The 25,364-nt window shown below is 44.2% G+C and overlaps 1 protein-coding gene across 1 annotated transcript in view; it reads left to right on the top strand.

Moving 5' to 3' along the window:
• ABCA13 (ATP binding cassette subfamily A member 13) overlaps positions 1-21,091 on the top strand; it is a 409,559-nt gene extending 388,468 nt beyond the window's left edge. Inside the window, exons 62-64 of the mRNA XM_055589635.1 lie at positions 18,394-18,499; positions 19,750-19,887; positions 20,696-21,091. Of these exons, the coding sequence (XP_055445610.1) occupies positions 18,394-18,499; positions 19,750-19,887; positions 20,696-20,788 (337 nt within the window). The 3' untranslated portion in view covers positions 20,789-21,091. The remainder of the gene's footprint in view (positions 1-18,393; positions 18,500-19,749; positions 19,888-20,695) is intronic.
• Positions 21,092-25,364: the final 4,273 nt, after the last annotated feature.

The raw sequence follows: 25,364 nt of genomic DNA, 5'->3' as shown, positions 1-25,364 counted from the left end.
ATGATTGGACCGAGGGCTTTGTCACATCTTCTGGGCAGAGGTGTGAGGCTTGAACTCAGTGGGAGGTACCAGGTTGGCCCAATGGAGTCTCTCCCATTGGGTGCCCATCAGTCTGGGGAGTGGAGCTCATGGTGCCTGTGGCATTCATAGGCCTGGTAGGTGGGCATCTCAGGAGAGGTAGCAACCATGGGTCCAGAAGAGGGGACTTCTCTGGTTGGGGGTCATAGAGAAGTCTCTGAGTACAGGTAAAAGTACCATGGGGAGACTGTTTAAAGGGCATTGGATTCTTGATTGCATAATAGACACAGCTCTACAAATACTGGATGTGAGAACACTTAAGAGGGATGAATGTACGCTAGCTAAAGAATGCTTTGATATAATGTTGAAATTAAAGGGAATCATTGGCTGAGTGAAATCCACCCTGGGAATAGCTGATTTTTAAATATTGGTGGGAAAAGACCCTGATGCCGGGAAAGATTGAGGGCAGGAGGAGAAGGGGATGACAGAGAATGAGATGGTTGGATGGCATCACCGACTCAATGGGCATGAGTTTGAGCAAACTCAGGGAGATAGTGAAGGACAGGGAAGCCTGGCATGCTGCAGTCCGTTGGGTTGCAAAGAGTCAAATACAGCTGAGCAACTGAACAATAAATATGGCTGAACGACCATGGGTTTTCTGGCCTTACCTTGGGTTTCACAAGCCTGCATTCTTTTCATTTTGGGGTGGATCACTCTTTCAGCGGAGCCTGTCCTGTGTCTCGTTCGGCAGCGCCCCCAGCCTGGGGATGGCAGCACAGCATGTCCCCAGACATGGCCCTGGCTGCGAAGCACCATCTCACCTGCACTTTCCCCCGTGTCTTCAGGCAGTCAGAGATGGCTGGACGTGCGGGCAGAACTGAGGTTGGAACTCAGAGTCCCCAAGGCAGCTCAGGCCGTAGCCCTGCCCTTTCCCTGACCTCCAAGGTGTGGCTCTGCGTCAGCTAGAGGAGAGACTGTGAGCGGGATGGGTTGGTAACAGGCCTGGTGACGGCCAGCTCTGCACACACTGGGGGATGGTTCTTCCCGTAGGCTGGTCCTCTGGGCCCTGGGTAATCTCATTTTGCATAAGTTCCAGGATCTAGTGAGAAGAGCATCTTCCTCTCCTTCCAGCCTCAGTCTGGTCCAGCTCAGATGTGAGAAATGGTACCCGGGTGCCAGCGGGCCTGGAGGACACTGTGAAGATGGCAGGTTGGGATCCCCCACATCCTCTGAACACCCCTCCTCTTCCTGCCTCACTGTCTCCCGCTTGCTTGGACACCTTGCAGCCATGACTGCACCCCACCAAGCCGCCCGCACCGCCCTCCTTCCTGGCCAGGGCATGGGGCCTCTGGCCTCTCTGAGGCTCAGCACTTCTCTGCCTTGTGTCTTCGCAGCTACTGCCTGTCTCTTCTTTGGCAGGAGCTGTCTCCTCCCTGCCAGGAGTTCTGTCTGTGCCAGACCCACCTGGTTCCAGTGAGACCTGACGCTCCTGGATAACACCGCCTGGGTCCTTTGTCTTCCAGCATCGCCCTGGGCTCAGCATCCGTGCCGTCTCAGGGATGGAACCTGGGGGCAGTGAGAGCCAGTCCTGGATGCCTTGGTGCAGGGAACCCAACAGAACCACCTCAGAGATGTGCATGTGGTCCTGAAATGTTCAGGCTTTGATTCCCAGGAGCCCTCATGTTGCCAGACTCTAAACTCACTCCTTTGTTAATAATTGGACATCCTATTTTGTCAGGTTCCAGGCCTTCTTTTTATAACTTTTTAAGGTATCTTAAGTCATATTTCTAAACAACTAAACATTGTGTTTGGAGAAGAAAATGGCAAATCCAATATTCTTGCCTGGAAAATCCCATGGATGGAGGAGCCTGGTGGGCTACAGTCCATGGGGTCGCAAAGAGTCGGACACGACTGAGTGACTTCAATTAGTTAGTTAATTATAAACATTGTGTTTAACCTTAGAGCTGGCATTCTAATTTATTTTTAAATGTTCTTTGCGTTTGCAAGCCAAGAACAAACCAAGTCGAGTCTGATCACTGCTAGGTTTCTCTTCCTGGGACTTACCCAGGCTCTGGCTCTGCTGGTCCTGGCTTCAGCCAGCATTGCATCCTTAGCCTGCCTGCTATGGAGACAGGAGGATTTGGCTAAAAGTGGGACTGGTGGGCCAGGAGGACACACAGGGTCTGCGATTGACTTTTTGAGGCGTGGTCTCTCAGGGAGGGTGGCACCCTGGCTGTGCCCTGGCTCCGCCCCCGTCTCTACCCCATCTTTGTGCCTCCCCATACCCTGCACCCCCCAGCCTCTGCTTCAGGCTGGAGGTGTGTGTCCCTGCCCCCATCCAGCCACAGGGCTTTTGCCATCTCTGAGCTCCTCTCAGATCCCTCCTCAGTCTCATCTGCACTCCCTGCCTTTCTGCGCTCAGCCAGACCACCTCCCGGACATCATCCCTCCTCCCCCAGCCTCTGGGGGTGGGGGTCATGCCTGTGCTCAGTGGCTGTGGGGCTTGGACACCACTTTCCTTTGTTCCCTGTTTCCAATCAGAGCAGGAGAGTTCCTGGTGCCCCTGGAAGACCCCTTTAGGGTCAAGAAACTTGGGAACATGTCCCTCATCCTTTGGCCTTTTCCTTTTGAAAGTGAAAGTTGTTCAGTCATGTCCAGCTTTTGCAACCCCATGGACTATACAGTCCATGGAATTCTCCAGGCCAGAATACTGGAGTGAGTAGCCGTTCCCTTCTCCAGGAGATCTTCCTAACCCAGGAATCGAACTGGGGTCTCCTGCATCATTGCAGGAGGATTCCTTACCAGCTGAGTTACATGGGAAGCCTGTGGTTAAAGAAGTCGCCTTCTCTGAAATGTATAGAGCATGACAACAGCCCGCAGTCCCAGACCATTGCTCCTTGGTGACCAGGCCCTTCCAGGGAGTCACGCCCATTGCCCTTTCTCGCTTCCCCAGGCTCTGGGTCAGCCCTTCTAAGTTCCAAATTGCCTTTCTTCCCTGGTGGCCATTGATCACCTGTTTTCATCCCTGCTGGACTAAGTACTGTGTGTAGATCATCTAGCTTGCTAGATAGTAATACCCAGAGATGACCCCTGTAGAGTGCATTCCAGATGCTGGTCCTAAGTGTGTGCACACGTGTGTGTGTGTGTGTGTGTGTGAGCCACTCAGTCGTGTTTGACTCTGCGATCCCACGAGCTGCACCTTACCTGGCTCCTCTGTCCATAGAATTCTCCAGGCAAGAATACTACAGTGGTTGCTATTCCTTTCTTCAGTTTTATGTGTATCAGGTAACTTATTCCTCGTGACCATGATGACCAACCCAGGAGCCGACATTATGGCCTCTCTGCTTTTACAGGCACAGAAAGTAAGACTGGAATGTTTGGGAGTCTCTCTAGGCCACTGGTTAGTGAATGGAAGAGCTGGATTTGAGCCCAAGCACTGGGGCTGACCATCCCCATCTAACAAGTACAGGAGTGAGCCAGGGTGAGGTCAGGGCTCACCTGTGGTCCATCTGACTGCTGAGCCCCCGGATGGTCAGCTTGCACCAGGCTGGCTTCCCGCTGGCTGCAATCTAGGGCTGTACAGATGAGAATGGATGCAGACTCGTGCCGGGTCTTCAGCCACACCAGCCTTCCTCTTGGTGTGTTTCTGCATGTTCTAATTGTCACTGAGAATCTGACCCCCCACTTAACGTTTAACTTCTGATTTCCAGGTCTGAAAGATGCTTCAGTGGGGTCTCACTAAATATTTATTCAACATTCTTCTCTTCTGATGTCCCTATTTTTGAGGAAGAACATTGCTTCTTTATCAACTGTATTTCTTGTATCCATTTGATACTGACATGATCTCCCCTTGAGACCTTCCTCTAGTGCTTTTCTCCTTCCTCTTCTGGATCTTACACCTTTTCTTTTGTATCTGTTTTGAGATACATTTCTTTATTAGTAACAGAACATTAGACACATAGAAGCATATTTATTAGGCATATTCATTTTCACATGTAGTAAAAACCCAGAAGCAACTGGTTATTGGCACTTGTTCACTTGGCCTGAGTCTTCACAATTTGCTTGGTCCCCAGAATAGCTGCTTGGCTCCACCCACCCGTCACATTCATGTCCTAGACGAGAATCAAGAAGGAGGGAAAGGCAAAAGAGGCGCATGCCACTGTTCCCTCTTCAAGCAGGCTTTTCCAAGTCCCACCCAGAGACTTTCACTTATGTGTTGTTGGTCACCCTGGCTACTAGAAAGGCTAAGAAATATAGACCTGAGCTAGGGGCTTCCCCACTGAAATAAAGTTGATTTCTGTTACGAGGAAGACAAGGGAGATAGATGCTGGGTGGTTCTCTGCAGTGTCACATTCTGATAGGATTGTTTCCTCAGTTGAGAGTGGTTGTCAGTTTCAACGGGCTGTGATCTGTGGTTCTGGTACAAGACTGGTGTGTGATATGGAATATACAGTCGTACATCGTGTGCACGTGTGTATGTCTGTATAAAGGAAAGCTGGAGGCAGTGGTGGCTACCTGGTAACCAGGGATGACTAACACCAACCTCTGTGGGCACTGATGCCTCGTCCCAGGTAGTGAGGGATGCAGGTCGTAATGGAGCACATCCTGAGAGTCTGGGCAGCTGCCTTATCACCTGCAGGCTGTGGGCACATTCATGACCCACCAGGGAGGGACCCGTAACAGCCATGCATCACACCCCTTTGCTTTCCCTCCCTTGGGACTGGCTTAAGCGGGAGAGTTAAGTTTGAAGGTGAAAAGCGGTCCTCCCAGGAAGGAAAAATGAGTCACATTTCTGAAGCACAGTGTTTACAATTTGAAGTCTGCTGGGCCAGTTTAAGTGGAGAGGGAAGATGGGGCTGTTTATGTATACACAAAATAAAACTTTATGTGATTTTAAAGAGACTACTTAAGATGATGAGAATTTTCATTTCCTTGAGTTGTCTGACATGCAAATTTTAGGAACTGAGAAAGAAAATGAAACAAACCTCAAAGGATGTGCTCATCGGTCATTTATGTCGCTATTTTACTTAAAATATAAAGAATGTGAATGTCACTGAGTCGCGTCCAACTCTTTGCGACCCCATGGAATATACAGTCCATGGAATTCTCCAGGTCAGAATACTGGAGTGGGTAGCCGTTCCCTTCTCCAGGGGATCTTCCCAACCTAGGGATCAAATCCAGGTCTCCCACATTGCAGGCAGATTCTTTACCAACTGAGCCACCGAGGGAAGCCCAAAATATAAAGAATAATCTGGAGGATTTATCCATCAGTTTTCCGCGAAGAGACACGAGGAGGTACAATGATGTTTCAGTTCTCAGACTGTGACTTTCTGGGCATCTGCAAATTAATATATCACCTATGTGACACCATATGCTTAAGCGTGACAACTTCAATCTATTACTTCTACAAAACATTACCACATACATAAAAGCCTAGACTTAGATTATATCGCCTGATAATAAACTGGCTCACTTAAAAATGAAATATCTGATGATTCTGTGTGTTTATATCATCTTCACAAATGAGGAGGCACTTTGTACATGGGCGCATAGAATGACTTCTGCTGTGGCACAGAGCTTTTGAATCACAGGGAACCAAATTCTATTGGTCTGCGTTTTGCTTGCTTAGAAGCATTTCACCACTTCTAAAAACAATGAATTCATTCTCTTTACTAGAAATGGTTCTTTTGAGAGAAAGGACTGAGCTCTCCTCAGCATGTGTGCACTTTACAGAGGCTAGTAGTTTGTTATCCTGTTTGCTTTGAAGACACCAAGTTGCCTGAACACACTCAGTGTTGCTCCAGGGGTTTCTGATCTACGTGCTCCTCTCCCACTGGACTTCTTGGGCGATGTCCCTGGTCTTGGACATTCAGCTCATGAGGGATGTCATCCAAAGTGTCACTTTACCAGAGGGAGCACTGTGCTTTGATTTTCTCATATTTTCCCTTGGAACAGTGGGACTGATTCTTGCCTACAGTGAAGATGTGCAATGGAAGTGATGGGAGATTTTTTCCTGGATTCAGATTCACACCGTGATCCCTTTTCATTCCTGCACATTTGATGAGGGCCTGTGTCAGGACCCCAACTTGAGCCTGGTCCCTTAAGTCAGTAAGTCTGGTGTCAGATGGACACACATTACAAAGACATGTAAATGCAACACAAAGTGAGGTAATTTTGTGGACAAAATGCTGTATGATGCAACTGTTATTGGGTGTCTCTTTAGTCACAGGGTCTTTAGGATAGATGAATAAGGTGCAGCCCAAATAAAAGCTTACATAAGATACCATAAGTGCTACTCATGGTAAGGCTTAGGAGACAGCCCAGTGTTTTAGATGATGGATTTCCTGGGTGGCTTCCTGGAGAAGGCGGCATTTAAACCAGGTGTACTCGTGGGAGGTGAATCAACTGTGTGAGCCCTTCTGGTGGTGGGAGTCATGGAGATGAGTAACGCAAATCACATTTGAGAAGAGCTGGACTGTCACACAGGTGCAGGGTGAATAATGGGGGCATCCACTTGGAGACAGTGTTTGGGGTTAAACCAAGGGAGGTTTAAATTCTGGAGTGGAAAATAAGGGAACAAAGGGAAGCAATAAGAAACAGGAGCAGAAATGGTCCATTAAAAGGTGACTTTTGTTCTTTAGCTGGAAGTTAATTAAGATGAACTGGAGTCAGCTGGGAACAGGGCAGGCGGGAAAGAAAGCATTGGTGGGGAGGCTTGGCAGAAGAATAACAGAGCTTTACAGCCAGCTGGTCTGAGGCAATAGGAGAGAAGGAGCTGTCATGTCACTAGCCTTGGGATCTGGGAGGTGGAAGATGGTGATGTCAGGGGAGAAACACGAAGTCAGGATGGGCTGAGAGGGAGGAGCTAGGAGCGTGTTCTCTGTGAGCCTGGGGGCTGCCCAGGGGTTCATAAGGAAGAAAGGATGCTGTGTTCTGCCCGGATGCTCTTAGCTGTGGCAGGAGACAGGGAGAGAAGCCTAAAGCTGATGGTGATCGTCGACTCTCTCGGGAGACAGAGGCAGGGAGTAGCTGGATTCATGCCACCTTTGTCACTTTTGTGGATTTGCATATCATGGGGCGGGGCTCTCATCCATGTGCTTACCTTTCCTGAAACATTATTGAACTTGGGCCATTTGTCAAGTGCTTTCTGTGCATCATCTCATTTAATAGCCTAAATAGCTGTGATTTACCCACTTCACCATAAAGCAGCTCAGACCTAAACAAGTTCGGCAGTTGGCTCAGAACACAGAGTTACAAAGCTGAACCAGTTTTAGAACTCAATTCTCAACTCCTAAGATCCTCATACTACGGCTGTCTCCCCAACTCACCCCAAACTGACGGCATGACAGAGCTCTGCTGCTGGGAGCGCTTGGGGGCGTCTGTCTGTGACGCCAGCTGTGAGCTTCCTCTGTAGAACTTTCTTCTCTTGCCTCTGCGGAGAGAACAGACTCCCCTCGTTTTGAAACATGGGCTGACTCCTCTTTGAAAGCTAGTATGGCTGGATGAGATGTAGCCAGTCAGTCGGTCTGATGTTACAGTCAGACTTGGAACATCACCTCTAGGATTTTGAAAAAGTTATTTAACATTTCTGAAAGCTTGTTTTTTTCTCTTAATGTGGACAATCATACATATTTTGCGGTACTGTGGAAAGACGTAGCTGGATACAGTGAGCATATTTCTACCTTGAGGGCTAGGATGCCCTGAGATCAAATTGTAGTTTATTTCCTCTGTTCTTTTCTCAAAAGTTGCTCTCCAGTGGGATCTCCTATATGTAGTCCACCTATTCATAGAAGCATAAGAGCCCCTGGATATTAGCTAGCAACATAGCCACTTGGAAATAAGAATGCACTTTCCAGCTCTCACTATCTGTATATGTGGGCAAAGAGATTATAGAAGAGGTACTAGCAACTTCAAGGATATGAATTTGTAAGGAAGGGTGTGCACTTTTTCTGCCTCTTCCTTCCTTGCTTCTGATGTGAATGCAGATGTGATGGTTAGAGATGAAGCAGCTATCTTGGACCATGAGGCAACTTCAGCAATGGAGACCTGTGAGCAGAGCAGTATGACAGAACCGGCCAAAGAAAGGCCTTACCCTTTTGTGGTTGCCTGACCTCAGATTTTATACTTGCTAATATCCTACTTCTCTGGGTTTTCTGCCACTCATTTATGAATCTGAACAGACTAGCACTCTCTGACATATAAAACACAACATTCGTGGGTTTTACTATTTTAAACTTCTTCCTGATAGAATGTAAATCCTTTGACAGTAGACCTTTGTTTTTATTACTGTATCTCTGACATTCGGGACAGTACATGACGTATGCTCAGGGTATTTGTTGAACAAATAAATAGATGAGTGAATGAACGCAAACTCTGTAGTGCATGAGAGACCTTTGCTAGATGATATCTTCTTCCAGGCTGCTTTGATTGAACTTTAAAAGAGCAGTCAGATGAGACTGTGGGAGAATTTAGGCTCTGCTCAGCTTAATGAAGAATGACTAATAACAACAATCAACCCCTTTGATAAAGATTTCTATTCAGCTCCCACTGCTCTCTGGATGGGATGAAGCCTGCTTTCTCCCAGAACCTTCTGCATCGTTCATCCTTTGTTTTTAGAAACAGGCTCTGTCTTACTCAGTGTCTCCATTAACAGGAACCATCAGGTGTGTGATGCAGGCCCAATTGCTGCTCAGTCTTGGCAGTGTTTTCCTGTCACTTCCCTGCAGGGTAGCCAGACCCAATACTGACGTAGCCTGACCTGCCAAGAACTAATGTGCACATAGACAGCAAAAATGTGCCACTCCAAAGCCCAGCGGGCACTGCAGGATGGTGAGTTCCAATTGTAAATGCAGCTTAATAAGCCCAGGAATACCCAGGCTAGCCAAAGAAATGGATTCCTCTTAGCCCAGGACTTTGCTTCCCTGGTGGTTCAGATGGTAAAGAATTTGCCTGCAATGCGCGAGACCTGGGTTTGATCCCTGGGTTTGGAAGATCTTTTGGAGGAGGGCATGGCAACCCACTCCAGTATTCTTGCCTGGAGAATCCCATGAAGAGAGGAGCCTGGCGGCTACAGTCCCTGGGGTCACAGAGAGTCGGACATGACTGTGCGACGGAGCACAGCACCGTGAGGAGGTCAGCTCAGTGCGGTAAACTGCAAACTAGGTCGGAACTGTATTTCAGGTTTCAAATAATTCAGGATTAAAATTTGGGAAGTTTGTTTACTCTGGGTTCAGTTAGCCTAAAATTTAGGTGTGTGTGTATATGTATCTCTGTGTGTATGTGTGTGTACATGTTTCTCTGTGTGTGAGTGTACATGTGTGTCTGTGTATGTGGATGTATGTATGTTTGTATGTGTGTATGTAAGTGTGTGTGTTGGTGAATGTGTGTGCATTCAAAGAAAATGCATGGGGCCGCAACAGTTTAAAGGTTTCATAGTTGAGAAGCATTTTACAAATTTGATTTGGCTCTCTTTTATCAAAAGCATAAAAAAAAAAACTTTGCATGAGTTAGCTTTTGTTGTAAACAGCTGCAAAGTGAAGTTTATGAGATGCAGTGGTTGATATGATTTTCATTCATCCTCCAGCAGCTGCAGATGGGCTGGTCTGGATGGTTCAAAGGGGCTGGCTCTGTCTCACCTGTAACACATCCTCCTTCCAGAATCAGTGTCTGAGCATTTTCCAAACAGGAAAATGTTTAGAGAGCACAAGTACGATTCAAGCCTGAGGTCACATAGCACCTGCAAACCGTGTCACATGGCTGTTAAGAAAAAGAGCAGGAGAACAGTCTCACCTCTTAAGGCAAGAACTCAGCAGGGTGATATGGCAAAGGGTGTCATGTTGGAGCCATGCTTCCCTGGTGGCTCAGATGGTAAAGAAACTGCCTGCAATGCGGGAGACCCAGATTTGATCCCTGAGTTGGAAAGATTCCCTGGAGAAGGGAATGGCAGCCTGCTCCAGTATTCTTGCCTGGAGAATTCCATGGACAGAGGAACTTGGTGGGCTACAGTCCATGGGGTCACAAAGAGTCAGACGCAACTGAATGACTAACACTTTTACAATCTTTTACAGTCCCAACCACTTGTCATTGATTTTTCAAAACAGTGGCCATCCTTTCTTTGTCTTTTAACAGATTAATTGAAATATACTTTACGTGTCATACAACTCTCTCGCTTAAAGTGTATAATTCAGTGCTTTTTAGCATATTCATAATTATGTGCAACTTTCTCCACAGCCAATTTTAGAGCATTTTCATCATCTCAAAAAGAAACCCTGTCCCTTTAGCGATCAATTTTCTTTTCATTCTAGTTCTAACCTCCACTGATCTGCTTTCTGTCTCTATAAAGTTGTCTTTTATTGACCTATAAATGGAATTACATAATATATGGTCTTCTCTGACCAGCAGCGTTCACTCATTGCTGCGTTCACTCATTAAGGTTCATTTGTGTTACCAGTACTTCATTTCTTTTTAAGGCCAAATACCATACAACACTTCTGTTTGTTCATTGTCAGTGGGCATTTGGGTTATGTTCACCTTTTGGCTGTTATACATTCTGTTGCTACAAACAATCAGCTAGGAGTTTTCCTAGGGACATATCTTTTATTTCTTTGGGTATATACCTTTGAGGAAAACTGCTAGATCATATGGTAAAGTGAAAGTCACCCAATCGTGTCTGACGCTTTGTGACCCCTTGGACTACACAGTTCATGGAATTCTCGGATTCTTTACCAGCTGAGCCACCAGGGAAGCAGCTCATATTGTTAACTCTGTGCTTAAACATTAAAGGAGCTGTCGGTTTGTTTTCCAAACCGTCTGTACCATTTTACATTCCTATCATCCCTGAATGAAGTTTGTAATCGCTCTACATCCTGGCCATTACTTTTCATTATCTGAATTTTTATTCTAGCCATCCCAGTGAAGAGTAGTATCTTGTGGTTTTGATTTGTCCTGTGCTTGTTGCTCACTTGCCTGTCTGCTGTGGAGAAATGTCTATTCATATCTTTTGCCCATTTAAACAGTATTAGGTTGTCTTTTTATTATTGAAGGATTGTGCATTCTAGGTACAAGTCCCTTTTCAGATAGGTGATTTGCAAGTATTGTCTCATTTTTAAATTTACTTTTTAATTGCAGTATGATTGCTTTACGATGTTGTATTAGTTTCTGTTGTACGACAGTGTGAATCAGCTATCGGTATGTCTGTCCCCTGCCACTCGGGGCTCCCTTGCGCATCCTCCCACCCTTCTAGGTCGTCGTGGAGCACTGAGCTGAGCTTCCTGTGCCGTGCAGCGGCTTCCTGCGAGCTGGCTGTCTCACACATGGTCGTGTATATATGCCAGTGCTACTCTCTCAACTTGTTGGTTTGCTTTTTCACTTTCTTGATAACACCTTTAGAAGCACTGCAGCTAAGTCGCTTCAGTCGTGTCTGACTCTGTGCGACCCCATAGACGGCAGCCCACCAGGCTACCCCGGCCCTGGGATTCTCCAGGCAAGAACACTGGAGTGGGTTGCCATGTCCTTCTCCAATACAGGAAAGTGAAAGTGAAGTTGCTCAGTCGTTTCCGACTCTTCGAGACCCCATGGACTGCAGCCTACCAGGCTCCTCCGTCCATGGGATTTTCCAGGCAAGAGTACTGGAGTGGGGTGCCATCGCCTTCTCCGTTTAGAAGCACAGATGTCTTTAATTTTGATAAAGCCCAACTTACCAGTTTTTCTTTTGTTTTTCATGGTTTTTTTTTGTCATATCTGAGAATCCACTGTGAAATCAGAGAAAGTGAAGATTTATTGCTATGTATGATTTTAAGAGTTTTGTATTTTTACACACCTACATTTAGATATTTGATCCATTTTGCATAAACTATATGTGTTAACTCTTGGTATTGCTGTATATCCAGACCAATTTGATGAAAACATTATTCTTCTCATTGAATGGTTCTGACCACCTTGTCATAAATTGGTTGACCATAGGCCCACAGACTTATTTCTGGACCCAATACTGTTCATTGGTCTATATATCTATCCTGATGCTAATACCAAACTGTCTTGATTACTGTTGCTTTTGAGTACGTTTTGAAATTTGTATTAGTCCTTCAGCTTTCTTCCTCTTTTTAAGATTGTTTTAGCTAGTCTAGGTCCAATGCAATTGCCGCTGCCCTTGGGACCAGGTCAGCTCAGCCATGTACCCTCTCATCATGCGCCCCCAAACACATCAGGCTCCAGTGTACTGCGAACTTAGTCACTTCCCTGATGTTGTTGAACATGGAGCTGGGGGCAAGGTGGGCACGGGCAGCACAGAGCTACCCGTTTGCCTGGCGCCATCCTGCACCCACTATTTCTCATCTCCACACTCCTCTGGCAGGCAGCATGTATCTACCCTCGTGTCCAGCAGGAATGTTTTAGGCCCCAGAGACTTTCACCCTGAATCTGGCTTCTTGAAGCATTTTCTCAACAGGGGGAAGGAGTCTGCCTCTTAATTCCTCTCTGCCAAGAAAATCATTTTTCTCATTATTCCCATATTGTTTTAAAGGCTGTATTACATAGGATCTGACTGGAGTCCACAGAGATTATTTGGGAACTCTCTAAAATGAAATTCAGAAGAGCTTTAATCACATCTTCTAAGAGGACCCATCCCCCTTACACCACAGGAGTTTCAAACTCCAGCCGAATAGCATCAAGTGCATTTGCTTGTGGGCCTAGAACAGAGTACTTCCTGCTGCCAGAAAGGGTTTTTTGAAGCTGTGATCTTTGTCCAGAGGGCAGCTGAGTGGGGTGCAGGCTCTGAGGGTCCCCATTTTCATGATGCTATTTCCCTCCTGGGGTCTCATGCATAAGTTCTATGGCCATCTCTCCAGGTAGCACTCATCAGGTCAGGCAGTAAATTGCAGTGGCCATTTTCCATGGGGCGTTTGCTGAATTATGTAGAGAGGCTCAGAGGGAGAAGTCAGGAGGAGAATGATTACCTTAGTCCCATCTGCCTCTGCAGGGGACCCTGGTGTGAGCACAGCTTGGCAGCTGAGACTGTCTGCAGGCAGATCTCCAGAATTTGTCTTGTTATGAAGTCTGATGTAACCGGACATCCATCCAGCTGCTAGCAACTTCTACATTTCCTAAAGACCCTTCCCTTCTGGTGCTGACATTACCCAGGATGGACAGACATTAATACCACAAAAAAGCCATTCTCTTTGATGACCAGGCTTCTTTTTTAACTTAATTTTAATTGCAGTATAGTTGCTTTTTAAGGCTTCCCAGGTGGGTCAGTGGTAGAGAATCTACCTGCCAATTCAGGAGACATGGCTTCTAACTCTGGGTAGGGAAGCTTCCCTGGAGGAGGGCATGGCAACCCACTCCAGTATTCTTGCCCTAGAAATCCCATGGACAGAGGAGGTTAATGGGCTACAGTCCATGGGGTCACAAAGAGTCAGATACAGCAGAGCATGCACACAGCTGCTTTTCAATGTTATGTTAGTTTGTGCTGTACAGCAGAGTGAATCAGCTCTACGTATACATACATCCCCTCTGTTTTGGATTTCCTTCCCATTTAGGTCACCACAAAGTAATGAGTAGAGTTCCCTGTACTATATATTACGTTCTCATTCAGTTCAGTTCAGTCGCTCAGTCATGTCCGACTCTTTGAGACCCATGGACTGCAGCACACCAGGCTTCCCTGTCCATCATCAACTCCCGGAGCTTACTCAAACTCATGTCCATCGAGTCGGTGATGCCATCCAACCATCTCATTCTCTGTTGTCCCCTTCTCCTCCTCTCTTCAATCTTTCCCAGCATCAGGATCTTTTCAAAGGAGTCAGCTGTTCGCATCAGGTGGCCAAAATGTTGGAGTTTCAGCTTCAGCATCAGTCCTTCCAATGAATATTCAGGACTGATTTCCTTTAGGATTGACTAGTTGGATCTCCTTGCAGTCCAAAGGACTCTCAGGAGTTTTCTCCAACACCACAGTTCAAAAGCATCAATTCTTTGGTGCTCAGCTTTCTTTATGGTCCAACTCTCACATCCATACATGACTACTGGAAAAACCATAGCTTTGACTAGATGGACCTCTGTTGGCAAAGTAATGTCTCTGCTTTTTAATATGCTGTCTAGATTGGTCATAGCTTTTTTCCCAAGGAACAAGTTTCTTTTAATTTCATGGCTGCAGTCACCATCTGCAGTGATTTTGGAGCCGACAAAATAAAGTCTCTCTCTTTCCGTTGTTTCCCCATCTGTTTGCCATGAAGTGATGGGACCAGATGCCATTTTAGTTTTCTGAATGTTGAGCTTTAAGCCAACTTTTTCACTCTCCTCTTTCACTTTCATCAACAGGCTCTTTAGGCTGCCAGATGGTGTTATCTGCACATCTGAGGTTATTGATATTTCTCCCGGCAATCTTGATTCCAGCTTGTGCTTCTTCCAGCCCAGTGTTTCTCATGATGTACTCTGCATATAAGTTAAATAAGCAGGGTGACAACATACAGCCTTGACCTACTCCTTTCCCAATTTGGAACCAGTCCGTTGTTCCAAGTCCGGTTCTAGCTATTGCTTCTTGACCTGCATACAGGTTTCTCAGGAGGCTTGATGTGAGAGCATTACTACTAGGAATGCTATGGGGGACTTCCCTGGTGATTTGGTGCTTAAGAATCACCTTGCAGTGCACAGAACTTGGGTTCAAACCCTGACTGGGGAACTAAGATCCCACATGCCATGGACAAAGTGTCGACGTAAAAAATAGTCACAACCTGAAAGCAGACTGAAGGTAGAGATGTTTTATTTGGTGGGAAAATCTTAGGACTTCAAGCCCTGGAGACAGCATCCCAAGTAGCCCTGAGCAGTAGGTCAGTTTATATAGAAGTTTGCAACAAAGGGGGCAGGCAGTCTGAACATCAAATATTATTGTTAAGTAATGAAAAGTAGACATCAAGTTAAGGAATTTAGTATTTTTCTATGTACGGGAAGATGCAAGAGTCTGGGGTTACTGAAGTCATTTCTTTCGTATACATCTCAGCTATCTAAGGCCAAGCATCCTGTATTTTTACAGACATATTCTTTTCTTCCTTGGATTCCCTTAGGGCTCACTGGCTCACCCTGGGGTAGATTTATAATCACTGATGACTGTGACATCCTTAAGTTGTCATGTAGGGAGTAGCACGCTTGTCTGCGTGGCTCAGAAATTCACATTTGGAGGGCAGGAATCACGGATAGCTTTGACATTCTTGTTTGTTTATATGGCAGGAGATATATTTCACAAAAGCCTGCATGCTGCAACTAAATAAATATTTTTTTAAAAATGAATGCCATGAGTGTGAGCGATTTGCAGAGGATCCTCTGGAAGCTGAATAAAACTGATGAGTATCTATCATTCAGTCACTCCTTCCTTATTTCCTCACTGGCTTTTACAGTATATATGTGTACATTTCTTATTCCACTAGTCCATTGCTACTCCCCTGTTTTACTGTTTATTGCATATGTTACACTGAATGTTTGTGGTACCTAAATGCTGATTCTCAATAGTGATTGAGTGCTTCTTACAGGCGTCTTCAGTGACAGTTGTAAAGCTGTTTATTTGTCTTTACGTAATCGCCGGCTTTGCAAATGATGTGGATGTGATCGGTTATCTGCAAATGTGAGAGGGATGAGTGAGTTGATACACAGATGACTCCTTTGCTACTTTGAAAGCTTTTAGAATGGAAAGTACACGAATCGAATAAATCCTTCGTGGAATTTAGATCATTGGCATTAAGTGTAGGTTATAGGCAGAAGTGAGAAAGTAAGAATAATGTAAATTAGATATATCATAATTTGATAATATGCAAAGATTCTCTCAATTATTGAGGATGCTGTGATTGTATAATTTTTTGTCTGCATGTCTTATCAAGTATTCTAGAGAGATCCTGAGGAGTTTGCAATCTATTTCAGAAACATTTTCTCTTTGGTGTTTTTTGTTTGTTTTTTAAGGAACTGTGTAATTCTGATTCTCTAGAGTAAAGCTGAAATGGCTTAGTGCAAATATAACTTTTAAACATTAATATGTATACATGCTTATGGTGAAAATATTAGACCATTATTGGAATTTAGCGTGCATTAAAAGACATTCTAGGAGAATACCCCTGGAGGGCTGCCATTTCTGATGATGTGAAGGGGATCCTAATGTGTGTGAAACCATGAAGTCATTTCTGCTTAGTCTGTGTCACCTCTCACCCTGTATTTCTGTGTAATAAGTGCTGCAGATTCATGTTCTGATTCTTTACTTTTTGAGGTAAGAGTTGATTTATAATATTGTGTTAATTTCTGCTGTGCAGAAAAGTGACTCAGTTATACACATATGTACATTCTTTTTCATATTCTTTTCCATTGTTGGGTAAGACATTGACTATAGTTCCCTATGCTATACAGTAGGGCCTTGTTGGTTATCTGTTTTATATAGAGTAGTGTGCATGTGTTAATCCCAAGCTTCTGATTTATCCCTCTGCCTCTCCCCCTTGGCAACAAGTCTGTTTTCTATGTCTCTGAATCTGTTTCATTTGTGTCATATTTTAGATTCCACATAGAAGTGATATCAAATGATATTTGTCTGCCTCTGTCTAACTTACTTAGTATGGTCATCTCTAGGTACACCTGTGTTCTGATTTTTCATTTGCTTTGTCTACGTTCCCCAGATAAACTGTGAGCATCTTCACACCAAGGATGCTCCTCATTCTGGGCCTGTCCCATGTGGAACCTCACTTTCACTGGATGTTCATGCACTTGCTTCCTCAGGGGGTCGTGTACTCAGGCTTCTGACCCCCTTGTCAGGGGCCTCGTTCTATGAGCCCGTTTTCTAGATGAGAGAATGGAAGTGAGACAATTCAATTCCATGGGGTCAGAGGTCTGGTGCATGGATGGGGAGCTGGATTCACACATAGGCTTCCAGACACTTTGACCTTCACTCTCAGGCTGGCCATAACCACGTGACTAGGAGCATCTCTCCCCAGGACAGCAGAGAGCTCTCTGAAGGGTAGCAGCTTTTGAGACAGCACCTCACCGTGGGAGCCATTCAAGGATCTGGACCTCAGCTCTTCCTCCATGGAACCCTGAAATACACACCCACGTGGGAGACTCTCAGGGACACAGAGCAGGAACCCGGGTTCCATGTCGGACATGCACCCCTGAGCGAGGGGAGCCCAGAGCACACACACTTCCTGTACTAACCGGGTAGGGTCGGCCTCAGAGAGTCCTGGGAATGAGCTCAGGAGAGCCAGAGGGGTGGGCTACCTCCTTGGCTGCTGTCACTCAGGTTTTGTCCATGTCCTCAGTGACCTCTCATCCCGGAGTGGACGTGAAACCATGAACTCGGAATAGCTGGGGGCAGTTGGAGTCACACACAGGTCTCAGAGGAAATCTGAGATCAGGGCAGGAGGTGGGAAAGCAGAACTGGGACCAGGATCTCTGGGTGTTTGCAAGGCTGTTCCGTGTCCCTGAAGCAAAGCCATATTATCTTTGTCCTCTTCCTCACCAGGTAGACTTACCTGAAAAATGATTGCCCATAAATGTGTTAGTCAGTCTTAGTCATGGAAAATTGACTTAAAAGTAGCATGTTTCCCCCCAGCATGATCGTGCTTGTAAGGCTCTGGACGTACTATTTTTTCATTCATTCATTCGACTACTGTTTATTAGTTCTAGGTACTTGGGGTAAATATATCAGTGAACAAAACCAGCAAAAAATCACTCTATCATGATATATTTGTGTATTTGCTTTCACTCAGCAGATCTTCACTGAGATCTGACTGTGTGTCTGACACCATGCTGGGCACCTGGCCTATGTAATAGAACAATGTAAATCATCTTGGGAAGCCCCCTCCACTCTTGGGGTTCACTATTTGAGGTTGTGTGTAGTAGGAGCGTCCCCTCGGGTGTGGTTGCTCAGACCCCAGCAGACCTCTGTTCACAGCTCTGTGACGTCAGAGTTGCTGGGCCCTCAGAGTTGGCAGACAGTTGAGGAAATTGTTTTTCATGATAAGCAAATGTCTGTCTTGATTCTATGATCAGCCCCTGTTACCGTCCACTCTTCTAGCCACTTGGGCATCAGTGCAGTTCTTGAGACTGGGATGGTCCCAGGGCTCATCTCCATCTCAGCTCTGGCTTCTTAACTTAGCACTTTGTCTTCACAGCTTGCATTTTCACCCTCTCTTTTGTATTGAACCAGGTGTTGATTCTAAGATTTGCTAATTTTTCAAACAGATAAATCAGTGTCTGTGTTATTAATTCTTGAATATTCTGTTTTTGAGAATACACAATCTTCCAACAATTTGGAATAGTTACTGACTTTTTCTGCCTTCCTGTGAAAGTGGACTTAGAGTTTATCTATCTTAGATTTATATAATAGTAACCTTATTTTTTAAATTCAACTCTCAGGTTTGGTGATGGTTATACAGTCAAGATTTGGCTCCACAAGGAAGTAGATCAACACAGTGCTGTTTCTGACTGCTTGAAGCTCTATTTTCCAGGAATCCAGTTTAAGGTAGTGCTAACATTGTACATTACTTCATTTTGAGCTAAAAACCTCTCACAAATGCCCTTGTCTTCCCCCTGTTTTAATTCTATGCTTCAAAGACACTGCCTGCTGTTGTGAGCTCATTGCAAAGTACAGGCCACATATCTTCCCCCAAAACAGCAGGGGCTGTCTGTGGGTGTCACCTGACCTCTCTGAAGGATGGCAAGCCTCTGGTCCTGTTATGAGGTCTCCCAGTGCAGATAGTTCTTATTCATCTTCCCTTTCCTCTGGGCACAACTTCATCACATAGTTCATTTTCTTTAGGAGGGAAGATACACAAGTTAGCTTCTTCCATACATTTACTAGGGGGGTTGTAGCTTCTGTGGTTTCAGCATTAATTCACAAGAATGGCCCTGGGCTTGAGGTCACAGCCCTCTACACACTTGATACAAAGTGTGGTCCCTGAGCCAGTGGGTCCTCATCACCTGGGAGTGGGTGAGACCCGTAGCATCTCAGTCCCCGGCATCCTAACCCCAGGTCTTTGTGTTACCAAGGGGACCAAGCAACCCCTGTGCACAGGAAACTCTGAGAAGCACCATTTGCAGTTCTCTTGGATGACCCCAAGATTCCAGTTTGTCAGAACTTCTAATAGATTGTTGTCCTTAAAGGAGCTATTGCTTGTCTATTTCATCTACAACCATTGGGTAAAATCCTACCCAGAGAGAGGCATACTGTCTAGGTTACAGGGGTTCATGTTCAAGGCCCTCTACCCCATGAAACTACTACTGGGGTCTCCACATGCGCCCCTGAGAATGGGGCTCAGAGAGTTAAGCATCTTACCGGGAGTTGCTCAGCCAGTGGTGAGGATGGCGGGTGCTCTGGTGTGAGGTTCAGGGGTCTCCGTGCATCTGTCTCTGATACCACATCCACCTCCCTCTCCCTAGCTGTTAACAGGATCTTCTTTCCCCAAGAAGGGTTTCCCAGGCTTGTGGCACAGTGGGGACAGAAAGGGGCAGAGCAGCACCCCTCCCTGGGGGATACGTCTTATCAAATATGCCTCGTGGTAAAGCACAGCCCATGAGCATTCTTGGAAGGCTCACAAAACTGACCTCTGACTTTAGCTGGTGTCTGAGGGTTTGAAAAGAGTTTGAAAAGGGTTTGAAAAGACTGTGCTTTGAAAAGAGATAGTTTATTTGGCAATTAACTATAGTGTGGTCAAGTTTTAATGATTCCTAATCCTGTGATCCAATCTTTTTGTTTTTTTTTTTTGCTTTCAGGGGCAGCGCCTTAATTTGTTGGAATATCACATGCCAAAAAGATGGGCATGCTTAGCCAACCTGTTCAGAGTTCTAGAAGACAATAAAAGCTTCCTGAATATCAGACATTACTCCATCAACCAAACCACTCTGGAGCAGGTATAGTACCTTGAAGGAGACACTGGGTTGTTTTCCTTGAGGCCTGCTCCAGCTGATTTAAAAAAGGGGCAGATTACTTCTTGAGGTCACCATGTCTTTTATTAACCACTTTTTGAGTTTATAAAGGAGGTCTGTTGATTGTGTGCTCTCCACTCAAGGTAAGTATTCAGCATTCAGGGCTTCCATCTGCTCCTAGTTTCATTGTTTGTTCAATAAGCAGGTCAGGCTGCCATCCACTGTGTCTCCAGTTATCCCCCACCCCCACTAATAACTGGGCTTCCCAGGTGGCGCTAGCAGTAAGGAACCCTCCTGCCAATGCAGGAGACATAAGAGGCGTGGGTCAGGAGAATCCCCTGGAGGAGGGCATGGCAACCCACTCCAGTATTCTTGCCTGGAGAAACCCTTGGATGGAGGAGCCTGGTGAGCTACAGTCCATAGGGTTGCAAAGAGTCAGACATGACTGAAGCGACCTGGCACCCACACATACCACTAATAATTAAAGGGGCTCCACTGTGAGCTGACCTTAGGAAGAAACGTGCTTGGTTCCCTAAGAGTCCTGGCAGGTGAAATTAGATCATAGGTCAATCTAAAATCGTGCTTAAGGCATTGAGAATTTCCTGGCAATTTATTGTGTCTGGAAATGTTTATCATTCCTGAAGTTGGGACCTATGTGTTGAAGGTGATTGGGAAGGATTGGTATGAATGAATGGTTGTGATTCTTAGGAATATTTGAGAAGATGTTCCTTGTATGAGAACAAAGGGTTGAGGGTTCCTCGAAGTTAGCAATTGTGTTCATCATTTCTTCCAGATATTTGTTAATTTTGCGACTGAGCAGTGGCAAACTCCATCACCTTCTGATCTGTCCGCTGAGTGTGATCACCCACGGCACCTGCCTGTCTAAGCACTAAGAAGACGTTTTTCAGGGAAATAAAACCTTGTCTTTTGTTTTAATTAAATTCAAAGATCAAAGAAGCAAGTGGGCCCCAGAGAAGGTGGAAGACACGGGTGGCAGTCCAGTCTCATTCTCGCCTTCATGTTCTGTTTTGAAGCTCTTTCTTAGTTAATAATGAACACGCTGAAAGGTCATGCTTTTCTGTAGACTTTTGGGCACTTTCTCTGATTTAGTTACTCTTTTTGCCAAGCCAAGGTGGCTTCCTGGGACACAGGAAGGAATTCACATTCCTTCAGGAGCTAGAAAGGCTGTCAGAGGTTGTCTGGGTGAAATGTTCCATTTTAGTTTTAAAGCAACTGAGGCCCCGAAGGTTAAAGACTTTCCTGACTTATTTGCATAGAGAATAATACCCAGGATTGTTTCCTATTTTTTGTCATCTTTTTACTCGGTTATCTTTGTTGTTGTTGTTGTTGTTCAGTCGCTCAGTCGTGTCTGACTCTCTGCGACCCTTTGATTGTAGTTCACCAGGCCTCTGTCCATGGAATTTCCCAGGCAAGAATACTAGCGTAAGTTGCCATTTCCTTCTCCAGGGGAATTACCTTTACATGTGTCTAAGTAACAATTCAATGATTTAAATGCACCCTTTCCATAACCCTGGATGACATTATATGGTATGAGATGAAAGCATACCATTTCTTCCTTATAAAAGAGTCTTTTTAAAAAGAGTAATTAAAGAAATTTTTAGTCAATTTTGCTTTATCAAAATTAAGTAAATTGAACTGGGGACTCTGTATCATTTACAAAAAATTTGACCAGAGTTTCACAGATTATAAATTTAGGAAAATATAGAAAGAATTGTGATATAGATGTATTTTCCTTTTATTAATTTGAATGAGTTATTATTGTTCTTAAAGTTATTCTAAGTCAGTGGTTTTCAGAGTGTGTTGGTGCCCATAACAGCTGCATCAGCATCTTCTGGGAGCTTGGTAGAAATGCAGGTTTTCAGCCCCCACCCCAGAATCTAAAACTCTGGGCCGGGGGCCCTGCAGTCTCAGTTTAAACAAGTCCCCTGGGTTTCTGAGGCACTTTTCAGCTTGAAAATCAACGATCTAAGAAATACTTAGGTACCTTCTAATTATAGAAGCAAAAGTACCACTATATGTAGGAAACACTGATTTTTAGACAAGTTTTATATTTCTAAAATTATGTTATTCTCAGAATTATTGTCCTTGGAATGTTCTCAGATATAAAGTGCTCTAGAAGGCTGTGTAAACTTGAATAAAATCACCATGTCTGCTCCTTGAAAGAGTTTCTAGTCAGACACTTCTGAGTTGAAAGTTTTCTCAACTTTCATTGAATAACATTTTTCTAAAATAGAGGACTGTACTGACTTTATTTTAAAATTTAACTTTATGCAATTAAGTTATTTAATAATAGTAGCTTGTGATCAAAGCAAAACACTTTCATGTGGTATTTCTTTGCTGAAGCAAGATTTCATTAAAATATAATCTTTCCTGAATATAACTCTATACTAGAGATTTTTTAATTGGTAAGGATTAAGCCAATCATGAATTGTTTTGGTGGAATGATTTTGATCCACATGTATCACTTGAATTATGCTTTCTTGAAGAAGTTACTTATGATCTTCCCCAAATTCTCACATTGTCTCCCTGTCAAAATGGAAGATACAATCTTTTGTTGTTGTTGAATCAATAGATAAAATTTGTGAATAATGAACATGTTTATACTGCTGTGAATAAATGAGATGTGCTTTAACTTGATTCTCGGAATGTAATTGTGTTTCCACCAGTATATTTCCTTGCATCTTTAGGAATTGAATTTAATTTTGGTAAGCAGGAAAACAAACTACTAGATCCTTTAAAGCTTGAAAAGGTTAAAATTTCATTGAGTTTTACTCTGCTACAATCTGCTCTTAGGGATTGTTTTCTAGGCTTTGAGATGCTGTGTTCTTGAAGTTTATGCTTCAAGGTGTACTCTGAACAATACACAGGAAGCATACCTGCTAACACACCGTATCCCAGAAGGCTGGACACAAAAGGTCAAAGCTTATGTTAATGTTGAAAATGTCATTGCATTCATAAGTCATGCAGATATGTTATGCCTTTGAAGTTGAACATTTGTCTTAAGACCTTTGGGCTTAAGGTCACCCAACTGAGACTTTTAAACAAACTCCCATCATTTGAAAGCATTATGAGTGGAGTACTTTGTAAGGCAGACACAACCATTATGATTCCACTTCCACTGATCTGACTTTTATTATATGGTGTATCTTTACCCAGATGTTTAAACAGAGGATGTATTAAGACCCTCATGAAAAATCGAGAGTGTAAAAAGCAAACAAGAAGTATATTTTTGGAATAGTAAAGAGTAAGAGCCTTAAACTTACACTTAGTTTGGTTTAGTGGATATTGAATTAAAAAGTGGAGCTAGAGCAAACTCCAGGAGATAGGGAAGGTCAGGGAAGCATGGCGCGCTGAAGTGCGGGGGGTCACAAACAGTTGGACACGACTTCGTGACTGAACAGCAATAACATTATCCCTCCAAATCATCTTATGAAATGCATGCTCCTCACATACCCTCCCCCCGATATTTCATGTCATAAGTAGGATATGAATACTTCAGTTTAATCACAGATATTCCTACCCAAATGGAGGATATAGACATTTAAAATTTCCAAACAGATATGACTGTGTTTTCTCCTTGTTATTGCTTGGCTGTTGCATTAGTCCTGCTTAGTGATGGTTTGGGGGCAGTCTGTCTATGGTATGTTTCAGCTTAGTTTCATACCCTAGCATAGTCCAAAGCCCTTTCGGTCACGTAAGTGTGCATGCACATGATCATTTTTTCAATTAATATTATTAAGCCCTCTCTATGTACTAAATGAAAGGTGAGTGCAGTAAGCAAGAGGTAATGTATTCAGTAAAAAGCTTGAGAAGCAGGCAGTTGGTGGAGATGGCAGGTTGAGACCTGTGAGCACTGACCACCCTCTGCTCTCCAACCAGCGGTGCGGGTACTGACCTCATGGAATCCTCACCATCTGGATGGGCCTCCAGAGATGGAGAACAGGAAGAAGTTTATTGAGAGTAAGAGAATTTTAGAGCAAATAAACACTATTCAGTGAGCAATGGCTATTTGCCTACAGTTCTGGAGGAAACATATAATGGATCCACAGACACTGAGAACCCAGATCTGCCATCTTTAGAATTTCCCTTATATTCCAAAGTGGCTGCTAGAGCTCTAGCTGTCACAATATAATCCAAAAAGGAAAAAAAATAAAAAAGGATTAGGGTTGGGTAGGGGGAAGTACAAAATTTAAAGAAGTCTCCTGGCTTATATGACATTGGCCAGAAATAATCACATAGCCATAGCTTATCTGCAAATGTTTGGGCAATACATTGTCAGGCATGGCCCTAAAATGAAATGTGGGTTCTGATTTTATGCAAGAATAAAATAGATACTGGATATAAGCAGCCAGCTATTACTACCACAGGAACACACTACAAGTTTTGTGGCCATTTCACCGTGAGAACAGAATGAAATCAGTTTTGGACATGCTGAGTGAACTAGGTGACTATCTTGGTGCAGCCCAGGCTCTAAGAGCATTACTATTTTTAGGATGAGTGTAGTGTTATTAATATCTGTGGGCTACCCTAGTGGCTCAGATGGTAAAGAATCCACCTGCAATGCAGGAGACCTGGATTTGATCCCTGGGTCAGGGAGATCCCCTGGAGGAAGGCATAGTTACCCACTCCAGTATATTTTCCAGGAAAATCCCATGGACAGAGGAGCCTAGAAGGTTGCAGTCCATGGAGTTGCAAAGAGTCAGACACAACTGAATGACTAACACACACACATGCACACACACACACATTAACATCTGTAGGTCAAATGCTGTTTGTATTTACAAGCGTTATCAAATTGGATCCAATAGATAAAGAAAAGAACAAATTTTATGTATATTTTCCATTTGGGCTAAAAAAATATCATTGCCATTTTCTCCCAGTGAGAATTCCTATGGAGAGCTTTAATGGATAATTTTTTCTTGCTGGAAAGGGTTTCAAATTGCTGAAAGAAGTCAGAAGCATTTTTCTTAATTATTTGTTATTGCTTGTCATTGCATGGGGGATATTTCACTATCTTATCAGTAAATTTATCATATTTTTCTTTACATTCAAGTGTTTCAAGGAAAAAATGGAGTCTACTGAGGTAAATGCATTTCTCAAACCCAGGAAAATGTACTGGTTAAAAAACACATCTAGAAGCTTCATGAGACTGTCTTGCAAATGGGAGGCATTGTTGTGAATACTATATTTGCCATGGCATATATGTATATGTATATGCCAGGACTGTATATTCAGTGGACTGTATACATGGGGTTGCAAAGATTCAGACAGGACTGAGCAACTTTCACTTTCAATTTCATATGTCCGAGGGTATGACTTTGTACACTGAATCCCATGGGTTACCAAATTATGGGGATATATTTGTGGTTTTGTTCATTAAACATCAGGATGTAACTTCAGACAAACCCTTCCTATGGTGTCGTGATGGCTGATTGGTCACT

Source organism: Bubalus kerabau, chromosome 8 (genome assembly GCF_029407905.1).
Source record: "Bubalus kerabau isolate K-KA32 ecotype Philippines breed swamp buffalo chromosome 8, PCC_UOA_SB_1v2, whole genome shotgun sequence".
NCBI classification, from domain to species: Eukaryota; Metazoa; Chordata; class Mammalia; order Artiodactyla; family Bovidae; genus Bubalus; species Bubalus kerabau.
The sequence above is the reverse complement of the archived record's forward strand: the minus strand, read 5'-3'. Positions and strand labels throughout refer to the sequence as shown.